This window comes from Indicator indicator, chromosome 29 (assembly GCF_027791375.1).
Source record: "Indicator indicator isolate 239-I01 chromosome 29, UM_Iind_1.1, whole genome shotgun sequence".
NCBI lineage: Eukaryota > Metazoa > Chordata > Aves > Piciformes > Indicatoridae > Indicator > Indicator indicator.
Genome location: NC_072038.1, coordinates 6,824,340 through 6,837,874, shown reverse-complemented (window position 1 = coordinate 6,837,874; position 13,535 = coordinate 6,824,340). Strand labels below are relative to the sequence as shown.

At 49.0% G+C, this 13,535-nt stretch overlaps 1 protein-coding gene across 1 annotated transcript; it reads right to left on the bottom strand.

Annotated features, from left to right (window-relative positions):
• Positions 1 to 5,874: 5,874 nt before the first annotated feature.
• Positions 5,875 to 13,194, bottom strand: NOTUM (notum, palmitoleoyl-protein carboxylesterase). Its single transcript, XM_054393944.1, has 11 exons — positions 12,875 to 13,194; positions 12,422 to 12,474; positions 12,180 to 12,275; positions 11,109 to 11,169; positions 10,165 to 10,223; positions 8,640 to 8,742; positions 7,645 to 7,836; positions 7,197 to 7,297; positions 6,952 to 7,099; positions 6,292 to 6,339; positions 5,875 to 6,181 (listed from the first exon to the last, which is right to left on the bottom strand). The coding sequence occupies exons 1-11, from the start codon at positions 13,177 to 13,179 to the stop codon at positions 5,875 to 5,877; spliced, it is 1,473 nt and encodes a 490-aa protein (XP_054249919.1). The 5' UTR covers positions 13,180 to 13,194.
• Positions 13,195 to 13,535: the final 341 nt, after the last annotated feature.

The following is a 13,535-nucleotide window of genomic DNA, read 5'->3' as shown; positions in this document are numbered from 1 at the left end:
CTGGTTTCAATACACATTTCCCCAGACTTGGTCTCCACCCAAAACTCTCTTAAATCTAACTCTAAAAACTCCAAAGGCATTTTCTGATTATTAAAAACACAACATAGTAGAAAAATTCCTCACCTCATGGCAGTATTGCTGACTCCTCACCCACGGACCAGCTCTTGCTGTGCTGGTCCCAGTATGAAAGCAATCCCAGGAGCTCCACAGGTGCACAGAGTCAGCATGACTGAGGGCCAGCCCAACTCAGAGACCCAAAACCCTTCTGAATGGTTCAAGGTAGTCATCATCTGTGCTGATAACGCCTGTAACTTCCTAACTGGGAATTACAGTCAGCCCTTGTGCTTGGTATCAGAAATAATTGCCTGATTTTATTCTTATTCTTGTGCTCACATAATGATGTGACACTCACCAACAAACTGAAATGCACAGGGCTAGATACTGTAAGGAGCCGAGAAAGGTGAATTATCTGCCCCAACTTCTGATCTCAGCCTGAAGTTCTGGGGCAGCCTGGATTTGTCCAGGTGAAGGACACTGCTGCTTCTTCTTCTCCCACAACCTTTCCTTGTGCTGTGACTGGGGACTCAAATGGGCTGGTTTAGAGAGCTCAGACAGCTGGAAGCGCACCAACCCCCTGGAAGAACCCCCATTCTCAGCCATTTGCTGCCTGCGAGATCTGCTGGCACCAACACTGCTGGCAGGCAGGACCACCACCTGAGATGTGTGACTGCAGCAACTCACACTGCCAGGAAACACTCCTTCAAGTGAGTCTCTGCTGGGATAAAATGGGCTTTGGAGGAGAAGCAGCACATCCCCGTTTTGGCTGCTTGTTCCTACCCCTCCCCCCTTGCTCCTACCTATCTTCCCTACACAACTGCTCTGTGAGCTGGGTCAGGATTTAACTCAGATTTAAAAAAGCACATCAGAAAGCTTGCACCGGGCAGGGATTATTTTTAACCTGGAGTCATCACTGGTCTGATTTAGACTGCAGATGTGCATGGGTGTATCCACACAGCACTGGCATCGACAGACAGAGCAGCCAGGACCAGAGGGCTGGACAGGAACTGTTTAGGTAATATTGCTGTCTCAAATCAGTTGCGCTCCAGCTGTAACTTAAGCCAAGAGACAAATGGACAGACAGGTTACATCAGGATTGCTTATGGTGAAAAGCAGTGGCTGCAGCACTTCAGCAGCTCACAGTCAGCATTTGCATAGGCCATGGATAATTTTGTAGAATGATCTGCATGAGAACAGTACAAATTTTGTGGCGGTTGAGATAAAACATGCCTATACCTTCAGCTCTGTCACCCTCTTGTTACCCCGGATGCCTCTTTCAGGAAAATCCCTCCAGCTTTCCTTGAAAAGACCTCTGGTGCTAAACGTAGAAAAGCTGCATTTGTTTGGGGTGGAAGCTGCACAATTAACACCACAATAACCAGGAAATGCAGCAAGAGAGCCAAGGAGCTCCAGGTGAACTGCTCTCACCCTGAGGTCTTGCCCTTCTTGTCTCTCTGTGATGTTATCCTTCACCTCCAGCAGTGTCCCAGACTTTAGTGGTGTTGTGTCACTGTGGGCATTGTGGCAGATCCTGCAGAGCAGAAGGGCTGTGTTACAAGGCAAAGCTATCGCTGCTGTTGGACTCTCCCCCATCCTGCCTGGGGACACCACTTTGCTGACCCTGTGCAGCCTCAGCTCTGCATCAGTGATGCTCTGTTGCACTTAAACACAGATGAAATCACACTCATCGTTTATCTTCTTAAGCTCTAGCAGGAGCCTCTCTAGATCTCCCACTACCTCCAACACTTCCCCATTGCAGCATTTGGCGGTGACTGTACCACACTGGCTCATGGAGTCAGTGAGGAAAAGTAGATTCAACACTTACACCACGGTAGTGTTATTGCTTATGCTGTCACTTCTGCATCACCTCCTGTCTGCCCAGGAACCCAATGCACTCACAAGCAGAGAGCATGAGGATGTGTCAAGGCCACAGACTGGTCATCACAATCCCCTTCAGCTGCCCTGCACACTGTGATGTATCAGTGATGGCTGGGCTCAGAGCAGAGCTGGTCCTGGTTGCCAGGCTTCTGGTTCCCACCAGAAATGGTGTCTTGGGAGGCAGCGCCAGCTGAGGGCCATGGTCCCCAGAATGAACAGCTGCCAGGAGCAGGACACCAGATGGAAACTGCCTTCTGCTGGGGTGTTGGATTGGAATGTGCAGGTCTCTGGCTTCTGTGGGTCCCCAGAGCCTCTGGGTGCTGCCAGCTGTCTCATTTCCCAGCATCATACAAATGCACTGCTAAAGCACTTAAATTTTATTTTCACTTTAAAAACATGTAAGCAGATATTGGATACAAGGTCAAGAACTAAAACCCCACCACTTCTTGTATCCCATCAGCTCAGCTTGTTGCGCTGTGCCTTTGAGACCCTGTTCTGCTGAGCAGGCTCTGCCTGAACAGTTGAAGGTTTGTTCTGAAGGGAGACCCAGAGCCACAGACATTTGCTGGTGAATGCCACAGCAGCTCTGCAATTACAAGGAATGTTGAGGAGCCCACATACCCATGCATCTGACCAGTAGCTCCTAAATGGCAAGTCACAGCATCTTACAAAGTGAGACATTAATCAGTACATGGCTTTCAAACCATCCAGATTTTTAGCCTGGGTTCCACACAGGAGGTGTGCTGCCAGGACAGAGTAGCAAGGGCTAGTGTGGGGCAAAAGCTTGATCAGCAGCTCCATGGCTGCAGCAGATGCTGTAGAACCGAGGAAGAAGCAGCAGCAGCAATGCTGTCCCACTACTGCTGCCACCCTCTTGCAGTGTTCTCACAGCAATGATGCTGTCTCCACACTGTTTGGCCAAGGATAGGGGCACCTTTCCCCAGAGCAGCCCTTCCGTGCCTGTCCACTCTTCAGTGTGGCACTTCCTCCTTGCAGCTGCCCCCAGTCCAGCATGGAGCTCCAGATGGTGAGACTGGCAGAACAGCATCATCCATGGTCTTCACTGTTATCAACTCTGGGTTTGGTGTGCATTACTTCATCAGATCTGCAGTGCTCCTCCATGAGGGCTAACGAGTTGGTTATGTGGGTAAGGTAGTCTCTCAGGCCCTGCACATCAGCTGTGATTCCTGCAGTGCAGAGAGGCACAGATCCACCCTCCAGCTTATGTGCCCAATGCCCAAGTCTGGACCTGTAAGTTATGCAGTGCAAATCCATATACTCCGCTATCAGACTTTGACTTCTTGGTTGCATTTTAATTCTGGCTCAATCATGTGATGCTTTTGGAGACAATTTTTCCCTCTCAGAGGGAAAGCATCTCATCCAGTCATAAGATCTGAGAGTACAAACACATGGTACTGAATTCTTCCAGTCTTGCCCTTTTTGCCACTGGCTTCCAGAGAGCAGATGTCACTGGGGATGAACTTAGAAGTGCCAGCTTGACAAAGGCTTAGGAAAATTATATTTATTGCACAAGTACAGGAAGTATAGAGCTGGAAACGACTTCCTACAGATGCCAGTTTCCAGCTATGACTTGAAACCACATTGTGTAATTTTTCTAATAAATTAGCCAAGTTCCCCTTTAAAAATACTTCTGAGACTTCTTGTTGCAGAGGCACACTAGGCTAAAAGAGTGATCCCTGACTCTCAGGGATTTTTCCTGCACTTGCAAGGAAAACATCCCATCCGATTGTTCTTTGCCTCTTAGAAATTAACCTTTTGTTTAATGTTTTCAGGAAAAAAGGTATTCCCAACTTCAACAGTGGTATTTCTACTTTGCTGTTTCCTAGTGGAAATACATGTCTGGATACAACCTATGGCACTTGTCATATCTACAAGGGCATCACCTTGTGTATAGTCATCCTGCAAACAACTGATACACACAGCAGCTTCTCTTGGTGCTTCCAGCTGATGAAGCAGAGGTTCTGGCTACTGTTCCAAGTACCAGCACTTTGACTAGATGTGACTCCAGCCCTCAAAGGAATTCCATCTTCCTGAATGCTTTTTAAAACGCTGTCTGTACTGCAGAAGCCTCTCAATTTAATGGCAAGAAAAAAATGTAATCAGAACACTTCAACACCCAAGCCCCTAACATATAAAGGGTATCAGTAATCCCTAGACTGATCATAGGAGAACTCCACTGAAAGGTTTTCTGCACCTTTTTTTTTAATCTACTTTTTAAACCTTGCACAGCAGGACAGCTAATCTCCTGTGTGCTACTGCCCAACTGTCTGATGAAGCCCATGAAAGATAATGAGATGGCTGCAGTTTTGTTCACTTTTGTGTTTACTCACCTAAGACAATGGATCTTACAAATAGCACTACCACTTCAACCTGACAAGACCTATCTTGAACGTGCATGGAATTGTTCTAAAATGAGGCCCCAGTTTTCTGTGGCCTACACATAGTGTAACCTGTTACACAAGTGCAAGCAAGTGCAAAGTTGGTATCAAGAACTTCTGTGGAATGAACACAGATGATGCTGCTTGTGCAGGGCTGTCCACACCAGCTGCAGTACACTACAGGTTAAGGCTTTTCTGGGGCTGCCTGTGTGCTTTCCCCTCTGAGGAACAGCCTCTCCCTAGTTACAGTTTCAGTCACACATTCCTGATCCCTCCCCTCCTTCTCCTCCCATTACCATCAAAGGGGATTCTCTATGTTCTGAGGTGGGTGTGTTTGCAAATGACTAGAAGAATAGAAATATGTTGGTGCTTGTCTTGTTCTCTGCCTTTTATGTTCCAAATGCTCCCCATTTTGAGACAGGACAGATGGTATGATCAAACATTTCTCTCACTAGAATAGAGGCTTTGCTGAAAAAACAGATCTCCTTGCATCTTAAAATGCAATGCCCTGGACCACCTGGCAAATCAATCATGCTGAAAATGCTGTGCAAGTATGCAAACATCAGCTGCTGGGTGAAAGTTTCTGTACTTAGACCGCACAGGACAACCTCTTCATCAGAGAAACGACGCCAAAGCACATTGCAAGGGGAAGACAGAAGTCTAATTAATACAAAAATGTCAATACCACCCTCAGCCCTCTCCCAGGCACAAGTGATCATAAGGATAACCCATCTGAATGAGCAGCATATACAACTTTACAAAGACATAGGTATGGTTCTCCGGTCAGCCCTTATAAATAGCATTTTACATATTAAAATAAATATGTCCACATTGCCAAAGTAGCAAGAGGTTTCTTCGTTATTTAAAAAAAAATATGTTACAAAACAATATCATTTATATTTCTTGCTTAGTTTAAAAAAAAAAAAAAGTAATAAAAAAGTCATTTAATAAAATAATACGAAAAGTAAATTGAGTACAAGAGAGTCCATCCCTAGCACATGTCCTGGGTTTGTACATTATGACTCATCGTGAGATGCTGACCTCCAGGAAGTCATGTAATCATTCCTTCACTTCTAGTTGGACAAAAGAAATCCAGTGCTTGGTTTTTGTTTGTTGTTTTTTTTTTTTTTTCTCCTCACCACTTGAATCAAGTCTATGATGTAAAATTCATGGCAAGGGAAGAAGTCCTAGATCTGGGGAAGGTTCTCATCGATGCTATTAATGGCTTTGCTACTCCCTGTATCAAATTGCCTTGTGTAACACAGGAAGAGGATGTGAATGGCCAAAACTGAGCCCTGGAGTTTGGAGGTAACGAGTTCCAGTCAAATAGTGTAAGCAAGAAATTGCCTTTTTTGTTTTTTTTCTTGACACATCCTAAGTGTGCAAGAGTGTGGGAGCACGTGGGCGTGTACAGGTTTGAGCATGCATGGGTGTGAGCGTGCATCTGCCTGCATGAGCGTAAGGAAGAAGATTAGAAAGTGTGGGAGAAGGGCTTAGTCTCCTCCTGATCTAATCTTTCTGCCCCTCTGAAGACCCCTATCTAGTTACCACTGCTGAGCATCCCCAGAAGTTTACTGGGCTCCAGGCCCTGTTGCTGTGCCATCTTCTGAACATCAAAACCCATGTGCATGAGGAACTGGATGACATTCATCTCCTGCCCTGTGAACTGGTCCCTGATAGTGGGGCACGAGGGGTTGCAGTGAGGCCACGGACAGCTGTCAATCAGATGAATTGGGCAGCCTTTCAGAGGGGCCTTCCCATTTTTGTTGCTCTCATGTAGGCTCCGATCCCAGCAGTGCAGGGCACGGGGTAGTGACGTCCCCTTCACCTGGATGTCTGTCCAGTGACTGAAAAGACAAACCGTAAGGATGGTATCAGCAGGGGCAGGCTGTCAGCAGTGGGCAATGCCCCTACCACTTCCCTGGTGACCTTTCATAGAATCTGCAAAAGCACTCACTTGCGTGTAATGATCTCATGAGACAAGCAGGCAGGAGCAAAGCTAGCACTGAAGGAGAAAAAGAAGCATGGATTAGGTCTTGGAAGGACAAAGAACTCCTGATAAATAGAACCCTCTGGACTAGGTAAAGGGTATAATTTTTGCTGTCCCCAGCAAGACTTTTAAACCCAGCAATGAGTATCATGATATGAAACCCCAGTGGAGTGGAATGTATTCAGAAGAGGCTCCATCCTGCCTAGCAGTGTGCATTTGCAACAAGACTCCTGAGTACCTGCTCTTATATGAAGCAGGTAAGGCACACTAACGGTTCCTCCTCTGGGTGGTTTATGATCAATACTTTTCAAAACATCCCTGTGAGCTTAATGGCTGTGCAAGGGCAAGGAGTCTCAGACCTCACACTGGAGGTAGGAAAGGAAAAAAAAAAAAAAAAAACCAAACCACATGCCTATTGATATCAAAGGGTAGATGATAATTGTGAAGCTGGAATTACTTTGCACTTATCCAGAAATGAGAGAGGCGAGATTCTTGATGCAGACAAACTGACAGTTACCAAATTTACAACAATCATTCCTGCAGAGATCTGAGAAATGCTGATAGGACGCTGGCTAAGAATGTCTCTTAGCAATACACGTGTCAGGTTTTCCTCAATGAAACACTTACGTCACATCCTTCAAGGTGTTTCTCAGCTCCCTACCCAGATTCTGGATGTAGAGCCACTGCCCTTCCTGAACAGGTTGGCCAGTGAGGTGTACATTGTCTACAGTAAGCTGGGCCTCATCAAAGAGCCACTGGACAACAAAGACTGGACCTGGGAAGATAAAAAATTTGGAAAAGGGATTGTTCTAAGTTAGCTGTGGATACAGACAAAACTCTAGAACTCATTTTACTTCTCTCCTGATACTTACATCGGAGAGTGGGATAAATCTTATATCCAAAAAAGCAATTCCATTCCTCTCCCTCTTTAAACTGCAGCTTACAGCGTTCAGGAACAATACCATTCCAGTACCTAGAAGACAAAGCAGTCACAGAAGGAAAGGCACAGCTCAAGTCTTAACAATGGCCTTTCCACATTCCAGTCTATTTATTCTAATTATAGTTCCATCTTATTGACACCAGAATTCATTCTTGGCTACAGAGTCCCATCAACACATTTTAGAGCATCTCCAATTGCACACATTCTTTTGTCTGTATTTTAAATTATTCTCTTTTCCAATAAAATAATTAAAAAAAAACCCCACTGATGTAGATGATAAATACTCTTTAAGTATCCAAATGAAGGAAGATAGAGAAGGAGGACATCTTCTCCACACTCCAACTTCTTACAAAAGTGTACTTTAGAGCATCTGATCGTACCTTATTCCTCTTCTGATGGCTTCTGTTGGAGCACAGGTTATGGTATCAATACAGTCAGTCCTGCGATACTGTTTATTATCCAAGAACCATCCGGAGTCAGCCAAGCCTCGAACCTGAATCCCTTGGTAACCCATCTCCTCCAGCTGCTCTGCCACTCGATCCACATTTAGGAGCACTCCAGTCCCTCCAGCACTGCAACAGCAACATTAATGCTGCAGTCATGAAGTGCACACAGCTACTCCATGGTTAGCTAGTGCACAGATCCTCTCACAGCAGTGACACCCTATAAATGACTTCACTTACCCACAGGACAATCCACTACTAACCTGGCAGTCACCACCTTATTCCCTTGTTTTGCAAAACACTCAGAAATATAAAACCAGAGCTGAGTAACAACCTGATATGCCAGAAACCAAATTCTGTTCTGATTCTTTCTTTTTGGGAGGTACATCTGCTTTATATCACTTGCAAGGGGCTTGGCTGCCCCAAAACTGGAAGAATATGGAAGTCAGACAAATTCAGGCTTTGCAACTTCTATGTCACACCCCAGCATAACACACACTGAGCGTACCACAGCTTTGTGCAACACAGCATGATTCAGAGCACCTGCGTCAGGCAAGTCTGGTATTTGACATCAGATGTCTCAAATATCTTCACAGCAGGCACATTTCTTATGGTGTGGACCAAGAGCAGCAAGCACTCTTGATGCAGGGAAGAATGAACACATTGCCTCTCTTCCCTCCCTCTTGCAAAGCTTTTACCTTCTTATTTTCTCCATTTTCTCCTAAGTGTACCTGGACCAAAAGCCAAGGGAACGATATTGTATCATCCCCTGTTGCACCACTCAAAGGAGAACAGTGAGAAGATACAGGGTTTCCTGTCTGTTATTCTACTCTTAGAAGAAATTTTTCAGGAGCTGCTGAGACCTCTTCTCTAACAGCTTTCTACTATGGAAGTCTCCTGTCTCCACCACAGGAAATCGTGTAGATACCTACCTGCTCCCTGCTAGCAGCAACACTTTTGCAGTGCCAAGACCTTTTCCTACCAGCTCCTTTATGACCTCCTGAATGATCAGTGCTCCCATAAAGGCATATTCATCTGGAAGAGAAAGCTCAGTGTCAACAAAACTGTTTCCTGTCCAGGCTAAGACTTTTGCTTCCTCTCCACAAGTGCTCAAGAACCTTAATGAAGGCATTATGAACCTAAACCCAAGTCCATTTTCTCCACCTGTATCAAGTAGATCTAAGAAGGGATACTCCCCTGTCCCGATACAAAACTTGCTTCCCCGAACGTGACTTAGAGGGTCAACAAAATACACAGCAACACAAACACACCTTCCTACAACACTGCTTGGGAACTGCTAAACTTAAAACATGGAAAACGGGAAGGAAGGTGAAGGGACCCTTTGTCCATACATGAGGAATGAGCACACCTTCCTACCACCTGGAATCTCAGTTCCCACTTACTGCATCCCTTTTTTTCCTCAGTTCATAATGCCAGTTCAGAGGAGCAAGGTTTCACCTTATGTTATACCCACTCAGACCACTGCTTCCTCAGCACCACTGAAAGGCAGCCCTATGCTGAGGTATAGCTGCTTCATAGGAACAACTGAGAAGCTGTGAGGAAGTAAATAGCCCCCAGCTGTGATAAAAGATCTATCTGTGCTAACCATGAGTGGTCAGTTTCTCAGTGTAAGCTAGTGAAGAGACAATGAGTGACATAGGTTTAAGGCCAGAACTTGCTGATCAACTCAAAGCATTAACCTTCTGCCCTTGCAGTGCCACGTTGTAGAGCATCTCAGGCCAAATTCCTTTGTTCACAGCAGCAAAAAACATCAACAGTATTCCCACTCTGGTCAAAGAAACCCTTAATGAACAAACAAGAGCAGAACTAAGCCCCTGGTGCCCCCAGGCACCAATCCTGTGTAAGTTGGTAAACCCAGAGAAGCACAAGAGGTGAAACAGTTCACGTGCATGAACTCCAGCTTAATCTGGAAGCAGAGTCCTTTAAGCAGACTCCCTAAACTCTGTCATTACCAAAATGACAGCTGATGGCAATGCCTATAGTAAGACCAATTATTCTTTATTCCCAAAAAAAACCCTACAGGCAGCTCCTTTCAAAGGCCGAATATCCTCCTGACAGAAGTTTGAAGTAAATTCACCGCACTTGCCCCCGAGATCAGCGAAGCCAACGTCACATACAACAAACCATGGTTCCTCAGTTCCAGCATTCAATTTGCTGTGTGTGCTGGAACCTGAAGAATCATCTAAAAGGAATTTTTTTTCACCTAATCCTTGCATACTGCATCAGTGTAACATCTCTGCGAGCATGGGCTCTGAACTATGTCAAAACAGCCCGAGCTAAAGAGATCAGGATGTTTTATCTGGACCTAGCTCGATATTCTTTCCTGCCGTTCAGCAAGAAAAAGCCTGTTCTTTATTCACATAATTTCACAGAAGTCTGGCCATATCCTTTCATGTGTGATGTCTGGGGCAGCAACAGCCCATCAGCAACACTCACTTTTCTCAGACTTGGAAGAGGCACCACTCCAAACATCACTTGAGCAATAAGGGATGAATCTGTAAGAGAGAGTTGTGTGAGTACTGACGTTCCTTTGACATGCTAGGAGGGGTGAGAACAGGGTCAAGAAACTGGAAGAAGATTAAACCTTGGGGAAGGAGAGAGAGAAGAGTTTCTTGTCAAGTTAGACAACTTACCTTATGCACATCAAGTGACAACTACAACTGCCTGGAAATTTCTCCTGAACCCTCATAGTTTTACTGAGGTAAATCAATAAATAATGTGTCTTTCAATCAATCTGACTGAAGCATGGAGCTCAGTGGACACAACGATAGGCCAAGAATTTTGCTCTTAGCTGTCCCACTGATGTGGTGGATCTGTCTGTGCTTCGGTTTTTCACATGAAAAATGAGAGGACCTCAGCAAAGCAGTGTAAATGCTGACCTCAGCCACTGGAGGTTTTTGTAGGAATGAAGTTATCTTCCCAGCTTTTTGTTCTGGCTTGCAGAATGCACATTAACATCCTGCTCTTCTGCTTTCCCCTTCTAAACAGATGCATATACAAACTGGTGTCTCGCTCATTTCTCTTCTCTGAACCAGAAGAGCTGGTCCTCGTTCCACCCCTCAAATTGACAATGCCTAACACACTATCAGCCTACCATTCATGGCAGGATTTGCCACTTCAGCTCTTTGAGAGGGCTCTCTAAGCTATCCCCAGTTTTAATTCCTCAGATCACCCCACACGGACAAGGAGACCAGACTTCAGACTTTCTCCAGACCTTGCCAGAGCTACTTGTTAGAACTGAACTAGACCAAATGTGGCAACAGACAATTTCCTCTTGCAAGGTATTAGTCTTAATCTGTCTCTGCAGCATTCCTGCCAGCCTAAAAGGCAGGAGATGCTGTTGAAGTATAAACCAATTTCCCTCCGTTGTCCCTCCTTACACCATGTTTGCGTTCCACCAGTGGGGATTTTCTTCTGGCTGTGATGACAGGATCCCAGTTCCTGCAGAAGGGCACAAAGAAACAAGAAATGTACAGAGAACAGCCTGTGACTTCAGAGAAACCCTATGAGCCTCAAGCAGGATCTTTGACCACACAGAAAACAAACATCCAGGAGGGGAAAACATTGGTAAGGGAACTAGAAGGAACATTTCTAAATTTGCCTTTAGGCAGATGTGACTTTCCAGATTGGATTCATGCTAGAGATGAAGCCTGCTCACAAACCTCTTACAGTACTCAGAAGAACCTGTGACACACACTCAAAATTAAGCACTTCCCCAAAACCCAAATCCTAGCACGTGAATTCCAGTGTACCCTGATTATAAGATCTGTGTGAATGACAGAGGCTTGGGTGCTCAGAAAGTGTAGGCAGCGAGAGTGAAGAGAAGCAGCTCAACACTTCTGTGCTGATCCAGGAGCCTAGTGTCTGTATCCAAGGTGCTAATCCCACCCGACACTTTACATATGCAGCAAACATCTACTTCCACATAGGGAATCACTCCTTGCACGAAGGGAAAAGGTGGAACCATGCAGCTCCAGGTGAAAGCTCAGATCTGGTTTCTCCTTATGCCCAGGGCCAGTCCTAGAGGCACACGCAACCCGCAGTGTGTGAGAACATGCACCTGACAGGGAGAGAGGCCCCAGGACAGCTCTTTTTACAGGGGCAGGAGAAACACAGAGCCTCTTTATCAACCAAAACACTAAACCACAGCTCTACAGACCTCAGCAGGTATGAGCACCTGTGTGCATTTAAAATAACCAGCACTGCCCACCAGTAACCAGCGTATGTCCAAACAGAGGTGCACATTTGTGCTTCCTGAACCGGTTCATAGTGGAGACACAGGTGTGTGCTCAGATGTCCCCTGGCCCGTGGGTGGCTGCGATGCCACCGGGGTGGGAACGGGCACCCGGCAGCGAGCATGTGCCTGCAAGGACACTGATACCGCGGGCAGCTGCACCGTCCAGGTCCTGCTCCCCAGGGCAGTCCTACCGGGGTTGATGTGGGACACTCACCCACACGTGTCGCGGGCCACTCTCGGGAGCTCATGAGCCTCCGCATGGTGTCGTACCGGTTGTCGCAGTTCTCCCTGTTGAAGCAGTACCACCCTCCTGGTGAGGGGAGAGAGGGGTCAGCCGCCCCGCATGGCGCAGGGTCGCGGCGGGCAGCCCCTCGGGAGCAGCCCGCTGGGGCAGCCTATAGCTGCCTCCCCGCTCCCGTCTCCGCCTGGTGCAGGGGTGCAGGGGCCGGCGCTCACCTTCCAGGAACAGCAGCCACCGCCGGCTGCCCTTGGACTCCTTGAGGTAGTAGCTGCAGACAGAGAGAAGCGGCGCAGCCTGAGCAGGAGCCGGGTACGGTCGCACTGCTTTGATGCTGTACGAGCAGGGGCGACGGGGCCGAGCGCGGGGGTGGCGGCGGCTGCAGCAGCACGGTAGCTGCCGCCAAGCCACACGCACCACGCTGCCGCCGCCCGGGAGGCGCTCGCTGCACCTGTCGCCGTCGCACCGCCCGCCGCCACCGCGAGGTGGCGCCACGGCCCTCGGGGGGCCAACACCGGGGGCGCGCGCGGCGAACCCGGACCGGGGCTCGGGGGGCGCGCGCGGCGAGCAGGAGCCGCAGCCGAGAGCCCGGGGCCATGGAGACCCGGCAGCGGGCGGCGCCGGGCAGCCTCGGAGCGCTGTAACGGACGGGGCGCGGCGCGGGGACTCACCCGGCCGGGCTGCCGTCGTTGCAGGTGACCGAGGCGTTGTGCAGGAGGTGCAGGCGCAGGTCATGCGGCAGCGCCTGGGCCGAGCAGGGGTACAGCGACTGCGCCAGGCTCTTGACCTGCGCCATGAAGCTGTCCATGTTGCCCTCTACGGCGGTGAAGTCCAGCGGGAAGCTCTCGGCCGCCGCCGCCTCTCCGCGATCGCGGGCCGCCGGGCCCCGCCGCCGCCAGCCTTTCCTGCCCTCGCCGCCGGGCCCGGCGTGCAGCAGCCCCAGCAGCAGCAGGAGGTGCACGGCCGCCGTGCCCATCGCCGCCCGCCGCCACCCGCTGCTCGCCGTGGCGGCAGCCAGCCCCAGGCGGCGGGCAGCACCGCCCGCGCTCCGCCGCGCCCCGCCGCGCCGCCCGCGAGGACGGGGGTCGGCGGCGGGCGGCGAGGACAGCGCCGGCGGCGCGGTCTCGGCGGCGCGGCTGCCGGCGCAAGAGCCCGCCGCCCGCTCCCAGGCAGCGAGCATGACAGAGGGGCACGGAGTGCGCGGGGAGCGCTCCGGGGGCGCCGCCAGCCCGGGCGCCGCGTGGGGCAGCAGCCGGCCAGCCCCCGCCCTGCCCTGCCCTCCGCCCCCTCGGAGCGAGGCGGAGGGAGCGGGGGGTCTGCGCCTCGCCGCAC

Excerpts from the sequence above, each read along its gene's own strand:
- NOTUM (XM_054393944.1), bottom strand. The coding sequence starts at position 13,179 with ATGGGCACGGCGGCCGTGCACCTCCTGCTGCTGCTGGGGCTGCTGCAC. Across the intron at positions 12,276-12,421 it reads GTGGCTGCTGTTCCTGGAAG|GAGGGTGGTACTGCTTCAAC; the intron begins GTGAGCGCCGGC and ends TCCCCTCACCAG. Across the intron at positions 6,182-6,291 it reads CATGAGATCATTACACGCAA|TCACTGGACAGACATCCAGG; the intron begins GTGAGTGCTTTT and ends TTGTCTTTTCAG.